Here is a 17318-nt window from a genome sequence, read left to right as displayed (position 1 = left end):
AATAAATTATGCAAACATTTCTCCTCACAGTTAATATGTTATTAGACTATACAATACAGACACAGTTTATTTTCTTTTTTTTTATAGTTTGTTTCGCTCGTTGAATAGCAATAGATTAATAAACATTACTTTCAACATCTTTCATCTGAATACTTTATTCGTGTGCGCATTATGTGTTTTTATTTCTCTTGGTTTATCTCTTTTTAAAAGACTGTCTGGTTATTGGTTCATGCTAATTTGCTGATAAAATAATTTCAACAATAGGTATTTTTGATCTGGAGCATTGCTATTTGTGATGAGTAATGTGTTTTTTTTTTCTTCCAAAGAACACGCGTGAAATCAATTCTTAGGTATCCTTCGATGCATTCTCTAGTCTAGCGTATCTGTAAATAATAATCGAAACATGGCACTCTCTATCTCTGCTATACCGCTGCAGGTTTATCCCTCGTGATGTGCGCTACCACTGCTTTGCTCTCCGTTCACTAGGCGTCGAGGAACTAAAAGTGATTTTTCATTTTACTGCATCATTTTGTTGGCTTATATAGGCTATGTAGTTTTGGGATCCTTTTCTTGTAAATACTACAACGCGTGTATCCTATCCTTATAGGTTTTGTTATGGGTGAATTTACTGAGATGTTGTTTTAAACACATATTTCATATTTGCTGTTGCTTAATGTATCTCTTTGAAATGCTGATTTCTTGTATTACTTATATTTGAATTTTTCACGCTAAATTGGTTTACAATAATGTTCGGTAGTTTTTTTTTTCATGCAAGGTCTTTTGTCGTTTATTGTTTAATATATTTAACTCGTACATTACCTTTTTCACTACTATAATGTTATTAGGCCATTTTGCTTGTTTTGTCAAAAGAGTTACAACGTTCTGCGTCCCAAAAATATGTTTTCCTGAAAATGACTCTTGCGCATTTTTAAGCACATTTTCTATTTGTCTCTGACTAGAAAGTTGAAAAATACAATTTTGTTTGTACATATGTTCATACGATGTCATGCATATGTTGAAACAATACTATTGTTCAAGAGAGTGCAAATATGTAAAAAAATGTCTAATAATTACGGTAAAATTCTAATCGATGAATTCAAACAAAGCCACTTTAAAATTACAAACTTAACAGTATAGTCATTAATGGTAATTTCTGCATTTGCAAGAACTTAACTGTAATGCCCTAAGTAACATCTATAAATTCGTTGCAGTTCGTTTGCCTGTTTTTTACGTCAACCATTTCGACTTCACAATAAGAACGATCAAAAATGAAATAAATGCAGTACCCTCAGTAGTGAATTCTTAATTTCCTGGAAAACATAGCACAAGATTGAGCACCGTCTCAAAACTAGTATTCTTATTACTATTTATACGTATTTTTTATGTTCAATCCAGTCATTCTATAATGCTGCTCAACACTAATCACAATAACAGTAATAGCATAGTAAATGTTGTCGTCGTAGGTGTGATAAAATTCAAAACTGATTGCCTTTAAAATCGATTTTCTATTGATTTATAATTACAGTTAAGAGAAAAGATCGGTAAACAGAATTATAACTGTTTGACAATATCCAAACCAATTGTGTGAATATATTGGTACTGTGAAACAAAATTCTCCACTACTAACCTTCGATTTCAGACGGATCGCGTGTACGAAAAATTACCGAGAGTAGAACTAATAAAAAAAGCTTCCTTTGCGTTTCTAATCGGGGTAAAGTTTGAACCACACTTACGTTACGGCAGGTTAAAACACATTCATGCCCCCCATGCTTCACTACATTGACTGCCTTGTTGTGTGACGCCACGTTACATGCAGAACGTGCTGGCTCGAAAATTAATACTTTATCTGCTGCTACATCGTTTCGATGCTGCTTGCTGCTGGGTGGTCTGAATTCTTCAATTTTTCCTTCTCCTTTCCTTGGCATAGAAGAATCTGGATGTGCTGAGACGAAGAACAATTACGAAGCGAATGTATAACTCACAATCATTGCGCGTAAGAATGTCTCACTAGTTTGTAAGTTTTATATTCTGATTGTGGCGAGTTTATGAAAGAAAAACTAAGTTTAGAAAAATAAAATCTGAGATCTCATAAACTTACCTTTTGGTTAAAAAAACTAGTCGAGTTAACTAGGTTTATCTCCTCGCCGATTGCGTTTGTTTTTTTTCTGTGTGTTCAAACAATCAATCCATGCAGTATATCAAATTTCCAACGGCGTTATATTCATCTACTATATAATTTCGCTCAAATTAAGGATCCACGTTTGCGTTTTTAAAACACTTTGATGTCTCTACAAACATTTCTTAACAGTATTCTACGCGCAACTTGCACTTTAAATTTTTGTTTCTCCGTCTCTATTTGCTTCTGTCTAATAGCAATATTATTAAAGCTTTATTTAAATCACATTGATGTTTTACTATCGTTTTCGTCCAAGAATAAAACAACTGAATCGCTCTTTTTTTACTGTCGCTTTTACACATACGTTTATGGATAGACATTTCGTATAAGATGCTTTGAGAGCCGCGCGCGTTGGCAGGCTGTTCAAAATCAATTCCTTACGCCGACAATGACCGTACAGTTGCCACTGTAACAAATCACATTTGTCGATAGGGCGAGTGCAGTTTTAAATATTGTATCACTAGACTCGGGCCTCCAATGACCACTTCGGGTGGTAGCGCAGACAGGGGACAATTTTCGATGCTCATGATTGCCAAATTCTGACATAGGGCCAGTTCATACGGAAGCTTTACCAGGGAGGCATTGTCGTTGATGTAAAGGGATTCAAGGTTTTCGAGAGTGCCAATTTCCTCCGGCAGAAATTGGAGGTTGTTTTCCCCTACGGAGAGATAGCTTAGATTGGTTAAATGTCCAATCGTGCGGGGAAGGGAAGTCAGCTGATTCGATTGAAGAATGAGTTTTTGCAAGTCGTGCAGCAGGCCGATTTCCGAGGGCAGAGACTCGAGCCTGTTCTCTTCTAGATCTAACACTCGAAGTTTTTTCAAATTACCAATCGTGTTTGGAATACGTTTCAATAGGTTGTTGGATAAGATCAAAATTTCTAGGTTTTGCAGGCAGTGTATATCGTCTGGTAGTTTGGTAAGCGAGTTGGTACCAAAATTTAGCTCAACCATTTGCGTCCAGGTGCCGATATCCAGCGGCAGCGACGTAAGAGCATTCTCCTTCATGTTCAACTTGGTAAGTCCTCTGGCTCGTGAAAAGATTCCGTACTGAATTTTGTCGATCTGATTGTGCTCCATGTTAATACTGATTACGTTGGTGAATTGAGCAGGTCCCCCGGAAGGATAACTGTGGAAAGCGTTCCGGGACAGTGTTATGGTAGTTAGATTACTCAAGCTAGCCAGCAAACCATCCGGAAGAGCACTGATTCCGTTGCCCTCGACATTGAATTCGTCCATATGAATGCAATTTTTCAATGAGGCGGGAATCGATGTTAGTTGATTGTATCTGTGAAATGGAGAATGGTGTTTAAATACTACCGTTCATAAATATAGCACATATGAACGCGAGAAGTGCATCTTTTGCTGCTGTGGAAAATACCTGTTTTGTGTTACAGTAGATAAAGGCTTTTAACAAAAATCATGAAGATGCAATTATCGAGATCAACAATTTAAGTCTCTCTCATATAGTCGAGTTTAGCAGACATCATTCGTTTACACCATAACTTAGGAATGAAGTAGAAATACTTCGCAGATAATGAAACATTATCACATGTATCAGCAAAAATACTCTCTACATTACGTCAGAAACGTATGCTGTCCTCACTTCTTCTTTCCATGAAGATTCGTAAATGCATCAATAATCGAACAATGTTTGATCATGACTCATTTTATAAATTCATCTTCGCGAGGAACGTTTGAGTTGTATTTTTTTTTCTCAAGAGTAATTTTGCGAAATTTGTTTATAATTTTTTTCCTTCCAAAACTTGTTCGGGATAACGTAAACATTAATAGAAATATTTCACAGAATGAATTCCACCAGTTTAGAAAACAGGTCGTTCATTCCATTTTCCGGTGATGTTTAATAAAGTCCTACCCTTTTACCAATAAGGCGGCATCCACAAATTACGTAACGCTCATAGGGGGTAAGGGGTGTTCTTGAGCGTTACGATTTGTTACATAGGGTAGTTTAGTTTAGTTCAGCGTTACGTAACGAGAAATTTCTGGAGACTCCCCAAAAACGAACATTTTAATTATAATTAAGTCAAATCTTCTACAGCGTAACGTAATTTTTGGGGTCGAAAATTTGTTTTCTGCGTTACGTAATTTATGGATGTCGCCTAAGCCGTATTACTCGTATCACGCTTACCGTAAGCCCAATCGCATCAGATTGGCCAGGTTCCCTATCGTCTCAGGAATGTCCAGCAGATCATTATGCTGCAAATCCAAAGCGGTCAAGTTAACGCAATTACCAATCGCTTCCGGTAGATGTTTCAGATGGTTGTGTGATAGGTCCAGCGTTGTTAGGTTCACCAGATGACCGATCGCTGCTGGAAGCTCGTGTATTTTGTTCTCCCGCAAGCTGAGCATCGTCAGATTGCTAAGGTTTTTAAGGTTGTCTCCGACCACTTTGATGCGGTTGAATCTCAAGTAGAGAGTTGTGAGCGTGTGAAGTTTATAGATCACATCCGGTATGTCGGAGAGCTTATTGTGCCGCAAATCAAGGACCTTCAACTGTTTCAGGTTTTGCAGGGTGTCGGGCAGAGAAGTTAACGAATTCTCATTCAATGCCAGTGTCTTCAGATTGGACAGACATCCGATTTCGACCGGCAGGCAACTTATCTTATTGCCATACAAATAAAATTCAACTAGACTAGTGCAGTCTTTGACCGACGTTGGAATAACGGTGATGGATGATTTGCTTAAATCAAGCCGTTGGATACCTTCTTCCTTACAGCGTTGGAATTCTTTGATCACATCTACATCTGCCTGGATGGCTTTTCCTTTCTTTGTGGTAGGCTTAGGTTTGTTTGATTCCGGATGCTTCACCGTGACTACTTTTGGACGAATTTCCACAGGCATCTCGCTACTGTTGCTAGAACTGCCTGCTACTGAACCGCTGCTGCTGGTGCCCGTATAGCTGGTATGACCGGAAGTACTTGTTCCAGTTGTACTTCCCAAATTCATGCCTTTCACTGTTTGCGTATTAAAATTATTCACAGTTTATTTCGTATCAGAGCTGAATAGCTTCCGACAGTTTTCTGTTACCTTTCAAAGTGGTATTTACTGAAGGTAAAACTCAATCGCTCTATGACTTCACTCACATATCCATCGCTGGTATGAACAAACAGTTGCAGACTCTGCCTTGGCCGTCATTTGTCATAGGGCCAATTGTCTCAATCTGCGATTAAAGAAATAAAGGATGATTACTTCACTTGACTATGTAAATTGCGATAATCAATGATAAACAGGTTTTGACATTGACCTTCAAGATGTTTACGCCCTCAACAAATCTTTTTCTCTCTAAATGTGACTTAAATATTATTCATTTGTAATTGATGAAAGTTAAAGGTGCATGAACGGCTTACTCATGCTATGGTATATGAGTCAGAGAATGTCTACCCTTTTGAATTTTGGCATCCAACACTGGGAAAAGGCATATGCAATGCAATGTACCAACTAACCATTATCATGGTCACCCAAGTGTTCAGTAGGAGCGACAGTCTCCTGGTTCACACGAATCGGGAGAGCAATTTTATTTCTCATTCTAGGAGCTCCTCCTCAGACGTCATTTTGCACATCAGAAAAAGTAAAATTTTCCTTTTGTAAACTTGAATAATTGAGTAAAACATATCGACCATATTACGACACATACCTATTCAATAACAAAGTAACTATTATAAAGTACACGAAGACCTTGTAATTTTTTTAACTCAACATTACTCTAAAATTTTTTAACTCGACATTGAAACATTAAGCCTGCACTTTTATCCTGCACCACCTTGACTCTGACTGACACTGACAGAAGCAAAGGCGATGCTTGGTACACCTTTTAGCTAGACTTACTCAGGATTCTCTTACCATCGAATCTCCTTTCTCTCTGCTCATGTTTGTACAGTTTTATTACGCATAATAATTTGTGTGAAAAGGCGTATGTGTTTGCGCTGCACTATAGTATAAACAAAGAGGCAAAAGTTTGACACAGGTTACATTCCAATAGATAGTTGTAGAGTTTCAATAGCGTTTCGAACGCAAATAAACGTTAACAAGTTTTTTAGCTTAACACATTAGGCTCTTTACAGCATCACTATCGAATGTTTTACTGGCAAATGCCTTTCTATCCTTTCCACGAATAAAATTCACAATTACGAAAATCCTGCTGTGGAGTGACAGATAGTACGGTAGTAGTTTTTAAAGAGCCTATTCAGTAGAGACCTGACAAAGAACTCACTGTTATAATAGCTGTCACGCCAAAACAAAAAACAGGCATGCAAAGCCATGGCCGTTTCTCGCTTTGGTGTGATAGTTACCAAAACGGTGAGCACCTTGTCATTTCTCTAGTCTACAGTTTCTCTAGAAGTTTTCGGAGTTGGCTCACACTTCTGTGAAAACCCGCAAAGAGCTGTCAGAAGGTTTGCAATGACAAGGCAAATATAGTTGCACTTTTTGCACAGGAAAACATAAGAAACGAATTGTGTTGAAGAAATTGGTATATTTTAGCCTTTTCTCCACAAACTTAGAGCTTTGCTACTGTTACCAACAAGTTCTGGTGTCAATTTTAGAAACGATAAAACACAAACTGACCGAAGTTGAAATCGTATCTAGTTTAACCACTTCAACCAGTTTAACGAACAAACAAGTAGTCATTTAACTTTAGAGCCTCTTTTACACTACACCTTGTTGATTGATAATTTCCGCGCTTTTCCACAGAATGAATTTTATACAGTAAAATTATTACGATTACAGCAGGAAATAAATAGATACAACCGTACAACAATACTTGCTTCACTTTACATCCTCTACTGTAGGCCAGAGATGCCAGATGTTTTTAAGCAATGTCTGCAACTGCTCGAAAAACCGGGAAAATTTGCTTGAAATTTGCAAAACAAAAAATCTATCCATAGTTTGAAAATATCCAAATATTGCAGATTTGTCTGAAGAACGCAGATTCTTAGAGTACGTGTGCAGATTTTTAATGATTCGCTAATCATTACAGTTTTTCCACAGTTCCTGCAGATTTCTGTCAGAGTCCTCTTTATATTTGCGCAGATTATCTCAAAACGCGCGGATTTTAATGCTGAATTTTGCCCGCGCGAGTAAAATTTTTTCGAATCATGGATAGATTTTTTTCAAATTTTGAGCACATTTTTTCGGTTTTTCAAGCAGTTGCAGACATTTTTCAAAACCATCTGGCACTACTGTTCCGTTTACAATTTTTGACAGCCAGGTATGTTTCAAACAGAGCTGCCAGATTTTATTTTGAAAACTCTTTATGCACTCGTAAAAAATCTGTATTTTTCTGTATTTTATTCGTGTGCCTACAAGCAAGCATGGAAATTTCCACTCACTAGCAATACTCCATGCACATGTGTTCTTCGATTCATCATGTATCGTCCAACCAGTGAAAACACTCGCGTACAAGTTTTCCATAGAACCGCTGCTGATTGTTTTTTACCTTTAAGTGCTCCGAACACTATAGAAGGAGACTGAATGATTCAAACACGGTAATATTTATTGTATCCAAGTTAACTTGCATTCAACAGTGTCACGAGAATCTCTGAGAGATTATCGCCAGTGATACAAAATCATGAATCCAAATTAACGTTAGATTCCGTTCAAATGTTTGCTCGCCGGAGCTAGTAGGTATCATCAATGCTTACGGAAATTGTAGCATGGTGCATTAGCACGTGATATTTGAAAGCATGCATGCGTGAGAATGTGTTATTTTTAATAGCGATGGTTTGCTGGAATTGGAAGCTTATGAATAGCACGTTCAGAAATGATATCCGAATTATTGTTATGCGATACGATTTTTTCCATCCTTGCCTACAAGTGCTTTGGGTTGTGGTAGTTGTGCTTGGAATCCAATCTTAAATCTCGCCTTAAACCGTTAAAAGGCTGAGAAATATTCCTGAAAGAAATCTCAAGTCTATAACCGTGTTTTTCCTATGCATAATCGAATCAGGTATTTTTCCCGCTTAACCAAATGTCGGATGTCCAGAAGAAATCAAAGAAAAGCAAGTTTCCGCTTGGTTAAATGCCCGACGCCCCGCAGAAGTCGAACAGAAGTAATAAAAGAACAAATGAAGAGCGTTGGTTGTCGTCAATGCAATTACAATATAATTACAATCAGGCGCAAATATTCCACGTTGGACGAAGAAGCAGATTTTATGCTCGCACCTTCACAAATTCCCATTCTGAACTGCTTGTGAAAACCGAATCGGTCAGTTTGACTGCTATACGGGAAACGCATTCGAAAAACTGAAAACTGATGTTCGGATGAAATATTTGTGAGGCAGAGCTACCAGTGCTTTAGTGCGAATATTTTGTGAAACATCACAGTTTTACAACGAAACCTAAAAAAATTCGATTGCTAAAATTCTGTACAAATCTGTATAAAAAATCAAAATTCTGTATGAATTCTGTATTTTGTATCATTTCTGTATCGTGGTCAAAAAATCTGTATAATACAGAAAAATCTGTATACTTGGCAGCCCTGGTTTCAAATGCAATCTTCAGAGGGAGAGATATGCGCAGAGATGCCAGATGTTTTTGAAAAATGTCTGCAACTGCACAAAAACCTGGAAAAATCTGTTTGAAATCTGAAAAAAAAAACCATCCGTGATTTAAAATAATTTCGCTCATGCGATTTAAAATAATAATTTCGAAAATCTGCACACATTTTGAGAAAGTCTGCGTAAATATAAGGAGACTCTGACAAAAATCTGCAGAAACTATTAAAAATCTGCAAATATCTACGAATCAACAAAAATCTGCACACGGACTCAAAGAATCTGCGTTTTGCAGACAAATCTGCATATAGCGGCCGAATTCCAAACACACATTTTTTCGAAGTGAGGAAAATTTCTTCATATACCTACTTTCAATGATGAAATTTTCTTTTCTTCAAAGAAACGTGTTCTCGGAATTCGGCTGCTGGTTTCCCTGGATATGCGAAGAGAATGTTGCGAGCCAAATGAACATGTCAAAATCCGAGCTAAACGAACAAGAAAGGTAACACAATGAGAGGTATTGCAATCACGGTACAAGAAAGCAAATATATTAAATACCAATATAGTTCACTTACGTGATATTATGAAGACAAATTGAAAATGACAGAAGCGTTAGTTACCTTTTCGACCGCTAGGTGCGCCACTTCTGATTTTGTTCTACACGACATGCGAAAAGAGTAACTTTTGACAACAATATTACCCTAATGGTTATACTGAAAAAAATGCACATTTTATTGTGAAGTGGACTCGGCCGAATATTTTATAATAATAAAGTTCGCCTATGTATGAGGCAATCCATGGGTGGTGTTCCACGGTTTGTACGTTTGTCGACCTTCGACAATATTTTGAGTTGTAAAATGGTGACTTCCGGTGACTGGAAAACTGCTGAAAATGACCAAATACCACCTAATATGGGTTATTTTTTTAACCAGAATGACGTTCAGAGGCCAGAAATTGTCTCCAAATGCCAGTTTGAAATCCAAGATGGCGACTTCCGGTTTCTGCAAAATAGCGACAAATGACCAAATATGGGTATTTCCGCGATTGTTATGATGCACTGAAGCCACAAATCGACCTCAGACTACATTTTGAATTGTAAGATGGCGACTTCCAGTGATTGGAAAAAAAACGAAAACGATCAAATACCACCTAATATGGATGTTTCTTTAACTAGAATGACGCTCAGCGGCCAGAAATTGTCTCTGAATACCATTTTGAAATCCAAGATGGCGACTTCCGGTTGTGAGAAACAGCGAGATATGACCAAACACCACCCAATATGGGTATTTCCGAAATCGTGATGATGCACTGAAGCCAGCCAAAACTACCGAAAATGACTCAAAAACAACCAAATATGGGCGTTTCTTTAACCAGAATGTTGCTCAGAGACCAGAAATTGTCTCCAAATGCCATTTTGAAATCCAATATGGCGACTTCCGGTTCCTAAACAACAGTGGCAAAAGGCCAAATAACACTCATTATGGGTATTTCCGTGATTGTTATGATGTACTGAAGTTACAAATCGACCTCAGATAACATTATGAATTGTAAAATGACGACTTCCGGTGAATGGGAAACTGCCGAAAATGACCAAATACCACCCAATATGGGTATTTCTTCAACCGGTCGATTTCCATCCAATATGAGATGCTTCGATACCAGAATGTTACACAGGAGCTAGAATCGACCACAGACACCATTTTGAATTCTAAGATGGTGACTTCCGGTTTCTGTAAAACTGCCGAAAATGACTAAATAACACCAATTATTGGTGTTTCTTAAACCAGATTGACGCTTATGGGCCAGAAATTGTCTCTAAATGCCATTTTAAAATCCAGGGTGGTGACTTCCGGTTTCTGGAAAATAGCCTAAAGGGACCAAATACCACCCAATATGAGTGTTTCTTTAACCAGAATGATGCATGGAGCTAAAAATTGACCTCAGACACCATTTTGAATTGTAAGATGGTAACTTCTGGGAAACAGCAGAATACTACTGCATATGAATATTTCCGTAATCGAAATAATGTATAGAAGCCAAGCATTGACCCTGGACACCATCTTGAATGCGAAGATGACCACTTTCAGTTTTTGGAAAACAACGAAAATAACTGAATAACACCCAATATGAGTGTTTTCGGAATAGAGGTGATGTACTAAAGGCAAAAGTCGAGGATGTTGTCATTCCGATAAAACTAATAATTTCAAACGATATAAACAAATCGCAAGAAATCAATGAATTTGGAATGTTGAAAATTTTTAAATCAAACACAAAAATAGGCGGGACGAAGTTTGCCGGGTCAGATAGTAAATACATAAATATGCTGGTTAAAGCAAAGCTGCAAGTGATGAATACTAAGCTTAGAACTTGAGAGCAAAAAATTCGGAGGAACAAAAAAACAAAAAAATACTTTCAAAACGAAGAAAACTAAACATTAAATCCATACTTGTATCCATACTTAAATTGTTAAATTGATAGAACATTCAAGTGTTATCTAAGCTAAAAGTTGCACAACAACCATATACGACTATTGACAACCATTGTGCGGTTTCTCCTTTTATCTTTTTCACGAGGTAATTGAAATATTCATTCAATTGTACTCGTCGTGGCCTGACTATTGAGCTTGAGCTTGACGGCCGCACATTTCGTAGTGGCTTCCCGTGATGGATCTGAGCTAGTGAAGTTACACACGGAACGACGTATATAGCAACTTGGGATTACTTTACCATTTACACGTCGTGGCCTGATTATTTGAATATTTCTTCTTCGTGCCTCGATAAGCTACATCTATTATATTATCAATTTTTAACTCCCGGAATGGTGTTAGTTTTAAATACAAACAATATACGCACGAAATCTGCAACATATTTTTTCTGTGAAAGTATGAAATTGAGTCAACTAAATCTAAAATTGAGTAAATTCAGTTTCGTGTGTGAATGCCACACGCTCACAGAAATTTAACAACAATGCACAGTGGTACAGTAAGGCAATGTAGGCGGACATGAGTTTTTCGATGCGATTTTGTGGTTTTAGAATAAAATTTTTCATAAAATTTTATAAAATTTTATAAAATTTATTTTAATATTAATTTAATATTTTTATAAAATTAAAATTTTTTTAATATCATTTATATTTGCCCTAAACGGAGACATCAATAAATCAAAAAACCTATTTTTCAAATAGAAATAGTGAAAACTCTTCATCTGTACAATATACACTGTTCATTCGTTAACTTCAGCCGAAGGCCTAGCCCAGTTAACGAATGTCGCTCGCTAACTGGGCTGACATTTCAAATGTCGTCAAATATCGAGGAGGATTTCGATGTAATGGCGCTAGGCAAAACTCTCAGCGAAAATTGGAAAATGTTTTAAACAAATACACTAAAAATCCTGATTGATGAACAGATAATGAGAAAAAATAAATTATTAGCCTTGCGTGTGCTTTACATGCACTAACCGTTGCCTGGAAACATATTCTTTTCATAAAACATTTATTTGACCTGGAAACGAATAGATATGCGATCTAGCGGATCGCATGTGTGATGACAACCGAAATCCATTGGACTGAAAAAATCAATCTCAATTCACTATTCATGTGCCCCTATCTCGTTCTGACAGCAATATGCCAAACGCTGATGTTTGACGTTCATCTGCTTTTTAGCTGGGCTATAGCCCAGTTAGCGAACGCCCAGTTAAAAAGCAGCCCAGTTAAACAGCACCCAATTAGCGAACAGTTACTGTATCGACAATGTTTTTCAGCGTTGCTAAACGAGCGAGAAGCATAACATAGCCACTCCTTTCTGCTTGAGAATGAGATGTGTACTACGCTTCTCCAGTCGTTCGCACACACACCTTCGAGACACTCTTTATTATTCACGCACTTGCCAGAGCAGCAGCCAGCATACAACCGCTCGCAAATTCTCTTCTATCTTTTTACTCACGCCGAGTACGCGAGTACTCGAATAAGAGTACTTGACAAGGAGTGCTTGAAAAAATGTGCCCGAAAACGAAAATGCTTCGTTCACCGACTCACGCATGCGGTTTGTCAATCGCTGAACTGATGCCAAGCAGTTTTGCATCGTGCACCGACAGCCGAAAGTGGGGTGATAAATCGCATGCTTGAACGTGTAGGGTATCGGAATACCTACTCGCAGTGATGCCACATTTTTATCTGTATTTCGAATCTCAGGAAATCACCTTAGTGATATTTCAATCTGTATAAAAATCTGCATATTCACTGAACATATCCCTTAGAAGAAAAAATACGCAATATAGTTTGTTCATTGACTCATTTATGCACACGTTTACGCGTAACATATAAATATAATGAAAACTCCAACACGCTCAATAGCATTTGAGTTCATTTTCGATTTTCAACTACCTATATCGAAAAGTTTATTTCGCGACCTCATGAAACCAAAAATAAAACTGTATAGTTCTGTACTATTTCTAGAAAATCTGTAATTTGTATATACAGATATCTGTATGAAAAACACACAAAAAATCTGTATAAGTACTGATAAATCTGTATATGTGGCATCCCTGCCTACTCGTCGAAATATTCTTTTTGCCACTCCGCTTCGTCGTGCCTTGTCACTCCGTATCGTCATAATGCGTCTTGACGGTCTTGACAATCACCTCCGCTGGTTGTGCTCGCGAGAAAGGGAGGTACACGCGAGTGGGAAAGTACACGAGCGAGAGTGTGTGCGAGAAAACTCGCAAGCAGCAACGCTCAGTAGTGTGAAATGAAAAAAGTAAAAGAGAACGAGAAACAGTGCGACAGGAGTATCTCTAGTGTGAGATTTTGGTAGCGGCGAGAACGCCACTTGGAGTATCGCATGCTTTTTGCGAGCGAGTTTAACAACGCTGATGTTTTTTCGTCAAAATTGGCGTATTTTTGATTGAAGTTACCGAAGAAAACTTTGTTTTTAAATTTGAATTGAAAATATAGAGCTAAAAGACTGTTTTTGGAAACCACATTTCATATCTACAAAAAAGTTTGTTTACAAAGTTACTTAGAATTAGTTGGTCTACAAGTTTGCCAAAGAATGTTTACAATTATTTATCTAAATGAAAACAAGTTAGTTTGTTTTTATTTCGTTGATTTTAGGACCACACTAATTTTCATTCGCACATAAATAGAGGACTATGTATAAGAAACAACTTTTTACAAAAACTATGGCTTTAAACCGCAAACCAGAATCGCAACGAAAAGCTTATGTCCTAAATTGCCTTATTGTACCACTGTACAATGAGTTTAGTTACCTTTTTCACCACAAGAGGGGGTGTTCCCTGTCTGTCTTCACGGGAATATATGGGAAATTCGAGAGTGAACTATATTGTTATTTTAAGATATTTGAAGAAAGGCTATTTTAGGGTTACCATTTGGTCGGAGTTAAAAATCAGAACAACTTTTTTTTCCGGCACAAATTTGATCTAAGCTTTTTTTTTGAGATATCATTAAATAAAACATGTAATCTGAGATTTGCTCTGCAACATACGCCAAAACACTCATTTATTTATTTAACGTATTTCTCGGACGATTCATTTTTGCTTTGATTCCTTAGGCGTTAATAGATACCCAAAAATGTAGCAAACGTAAAATGTTTGAAATTATACTTAACAATTGTCAAATGTTTAACGGTTTCAACGACTAGACAACTTCTCTCGTCAAGATTCAACCAAGGAAAAACATTGTTTGAAATGAGTCCTTCTCTTTCCGGGGTCAAGAAAAAGTACTAAAAAATCTTCAACATTTCTGAATATCCGGCATCATTCAGAAAAATCAGGACAAATGCTAAAATATGAAAAATAAATCAGGACGCTCCAAACGGGTCTCAAAATCAGGACATGTCCTGCTATGTCAGGACGGTTGGTATCCCTAGGCTATTTTTTCACACGTTTTTCTTGTTCTGTTGCTAAACAATTACTTGAGAATGCTACAAAATTGCTTTATCACAGTGATTGGTCAACGTTTTTTTCATCGCTTATCTCTCTCTCTCTCTCTCTCTCTCTCTCTCTCTCTCTCTGAGTACCTCTAGTTTCAAATGGTCGAATTTTGGATACAATCAGGGATATTAGATTACAGATTTGTCTGCAAAACGCAGATTTTTAGAGCCCTTGTGCAGATTTTTCTTGATTTGCAGATACTTGCAGGTTTTCCATCATTTCTGTAGATGTTTGTTAGAGCTTCCTTATATTTGCACAGATTTTATCAAAATGTGTGCAGAGTTTTGCAGACTTTTGGATGCGCTGGATTTTTCGGGTAAATTTTTGGGTGATATCCGTGAGATTAACTATCAATCAGGTGGAGGCCGCGGCAAAACCCTTGAGAAACATATAAATTTGCTCCTAATAAGCCAATTTTTCAAAAATCGGTAAATTAAGTGCAAATGAAAACAAACTTGCTAACTCTCACAATTTTTGATAACAAAATGGTTTCATTGAAACCTGGTGGGGGTGACACCCAGGGGGAAAGGGGTGACACCCAAATTTTCCGTCCCGAGTGTCACCCGGTCACGCTACGCCACTGGTCATGGCTTACCCTACGTAATCCTAACACTCCTCCTTAAGCTAGCACACCTATGGCTGCACGATATTGCCCAATTTTACGCGTTTTAGCGGTTTTGTGAAACCCATCGGCTAGTTGATTATCAGAATCAACATAGTTGATTATCAGAATCAAAATAGTTGATCGAGTCGACTCCTTTCTCCAAGGTAGGGATGGGCGGTACTGACGAAAGTATCGATACTTTGGTATCGCGATACTTTAATGAACTTCGATAGCAGGTATAGAAGTATCGGCGGAAGGAGTATCGATTATCGATGTTTCGATAGTATCGGTATCAGACCTGCAATTTTTTTTTCAAAAATCATCATTTAGAAAGTATAGACCTTACTATCTGCGCCAGTATTAGGGTCGAATCAACTAATACAAGTTTTATTTTTGGTGGTAAAAAAAAATTTCCTTCTGCCCCGAACTTTTATTCAAGTTGTAAGCCGATTTTTAATGTTATTTCATCTATTTTTCCACTAAAACAAAGTTTGTTAAAACAGGTAACACTAATGAGCTAGGATTCATAAGTGAAGTATGTTCCGAAATTTAATATCAGCTGATTTTTTGGTTGATACCGCTCCAAGGCATCTCGTATGAAGTGATGACGAAAGTCGATATGCTTGATCCGCGGATTGTAACCGCCGTTCTTTGCCATGGCGATCGTGCTCTGGTTGCCGCATTTGATGGTAATAGGACCGCACTTTTCAAATCCCGCAGTCAGTCCTTTCCACCACGACGCTTTTTGCACAGCAGCTGAAGGCGCCATATATTCTGCCTCGCAGGTTGACAAAGCGATCGGTGATTGGCGTTTGCAACACCAAGAGATTGCTGTTTCCTGTAGAATTAAGATGCAGCCGGTTGTTGACTTCCGGTCATCCCTGTCGGCTGCCCAGTCAGCGTCGCTATAACTTAACTTCATCTTCTATGTGCCACGTAGATAGCGGAACACACACACTTAGTTTCTTTTACCGAGCTCCGAGCATCAGCAATCTTTTCAGCAATTTATTTGCTTGACGAGTGCTCGGTAATTTTTCATTCTCGCTGAAACGTCAAACATAGAAGATAGCTCAGTAAAAATTTACGAAGCGTTCATCAAAAATTGCTGCATGATTCGGTATTTACAAAGCTGACTATTCGTCACGAACTACCGAGCGTTCTGTATATTTACAAAGCTGTCGATTCGTCACAAATTACCGAGCATTCTGTAAACGTAAAGTTTTTTTAGGTTACGAGAGAAATATGAACCATTGTGAAAGTTGCTATTGCAACTGTTGAATAATTTTAGAAAGGAATTTCGGATTATTTAGATCGATTATACTGGTGTTCCCAGCACATTCGAGTAAAAACTTGATACGTTTAATATTATGATGAATACAGGCTTTTTGTTGCAGGCTTCTAGTAGACTGCTCTCCTGTGGTGGAAAAATTTCCATATGCTGACTGAATAGATCGTGTACCTCCACGTCGTTTTCTTGTAGATTTGAAAGTAAGATATCCATTTTTTTTAAAATCACACGCGAAACACTTAAAAACTCAGCTTCGGAACTCTGAATATTTGAAAATGGCGGACATTTGATGTTTCGTTTTGACAGATGCAGAAAAATTGCCGAACAGTATAGTAAAAAACAACAAGAGTTCAGTTAAACAATTGAAGAGTTTTCAGCAACACCTAGGAAGATGCTGACACATCGTCAAATATTTACTGAACTTTATGAAAGTGCAGAACATACTTTAGTTTACAGAAAAGGTCAGTAATGTTTTTTGCTGAGCTCGTCAATACCTTTTGCGGTAATTCGGTAAAAACTTCAACCGACATCAGTTATTTTTGAGAAAATTACAAAATGATCAGTATTTTTTCAAATTTACTGAGCATGAACGTAATAAAAATTACTGAACAATTAAAACGAGAATAAGTGTGCAGTTTTACAGCACTCCAATGTTTCGGTCCAAGGTCAGTGTCAACGGCTAAGATGATTGACGGTCGAGTGCACTGAATGAGACACATCGGGCTTCCAACGGTTTCCTGGTACGGAGTATTGACCATCTGTCCTGCTTCTTGCTCGTCTTTCGGTGACAT

General features: G+C 37.6%; 1 protein-coding gene across 10 annotated transcripts; it reads right to left on the bottom strand.

Moving 5' to 3' along the window:
• Window positions 1–17: 17 nt before the first annotated feature.
• LOC129718031 (leucine-rich repeat protein soc-2 homolog) lies at window positions 18–6976 on the bottom strand. Of its 10 annotated transcripts, none has more exons than XM_055668424.1 (5): window positions 6852–6940; window positions 6022–6124; window positions 4325–5356; window positions 2099–3463; window positions 18–2028 (listed from the first exon to the last, which is right to left on the bottom strand). In XM_055668424.1, exons 3-4 carry the CDS (start codon window positions 5140–5142, stop codon window positions 2593–2595), a joined length of 1689 nt encoding a protein of 562 aa, XP_055524399.1. In that variant the 5' UTR covers window positions 5143–5356; window positions 6022–6124; window positions 6852–6940; the 3' UTR covers window positions 18–2028; window positions 2099–2592. The 10 variants fall into 10 exon arrangements, with proteins under 10 accessions (XP_055524399.1, XP_055524397.1, XP_055524401.1 ...); XM_055668422.1 differs by having other exon boundaries at window positions 6037–6124; XM_055668426.1 differs by lacking the exons at window positions 6022–6124; window positions 6852–6940 and adding an exon at window positions 5831–5991 and having other exon boundaries at window positions 4325–5150; window positions 5224–5356.
• Between the last annotated feature and the right edge of the window lie 10342 nt (window positions 6977–17318).

The sequence above is a fragment of the Wyeomyia smithii genome, chromosome 1 (genome assembly GCF_029784165.1).
Source record: "Wyeomyia smithii strain HCP4-BCI-WySm-NY-G18 chromosome 1, ASM2978416v1, whole genome shotgun sequence".
Classification (NCBI taxonomy): Eukaryota; Metazoa; Arthropoda; class Insecta; order Diptera; family Culicidae; genus Wyeomyia; species Wyeomyia smithii.
This window is presented reverse-complemented; position numbering and strand designations above follow the sequence as displayed.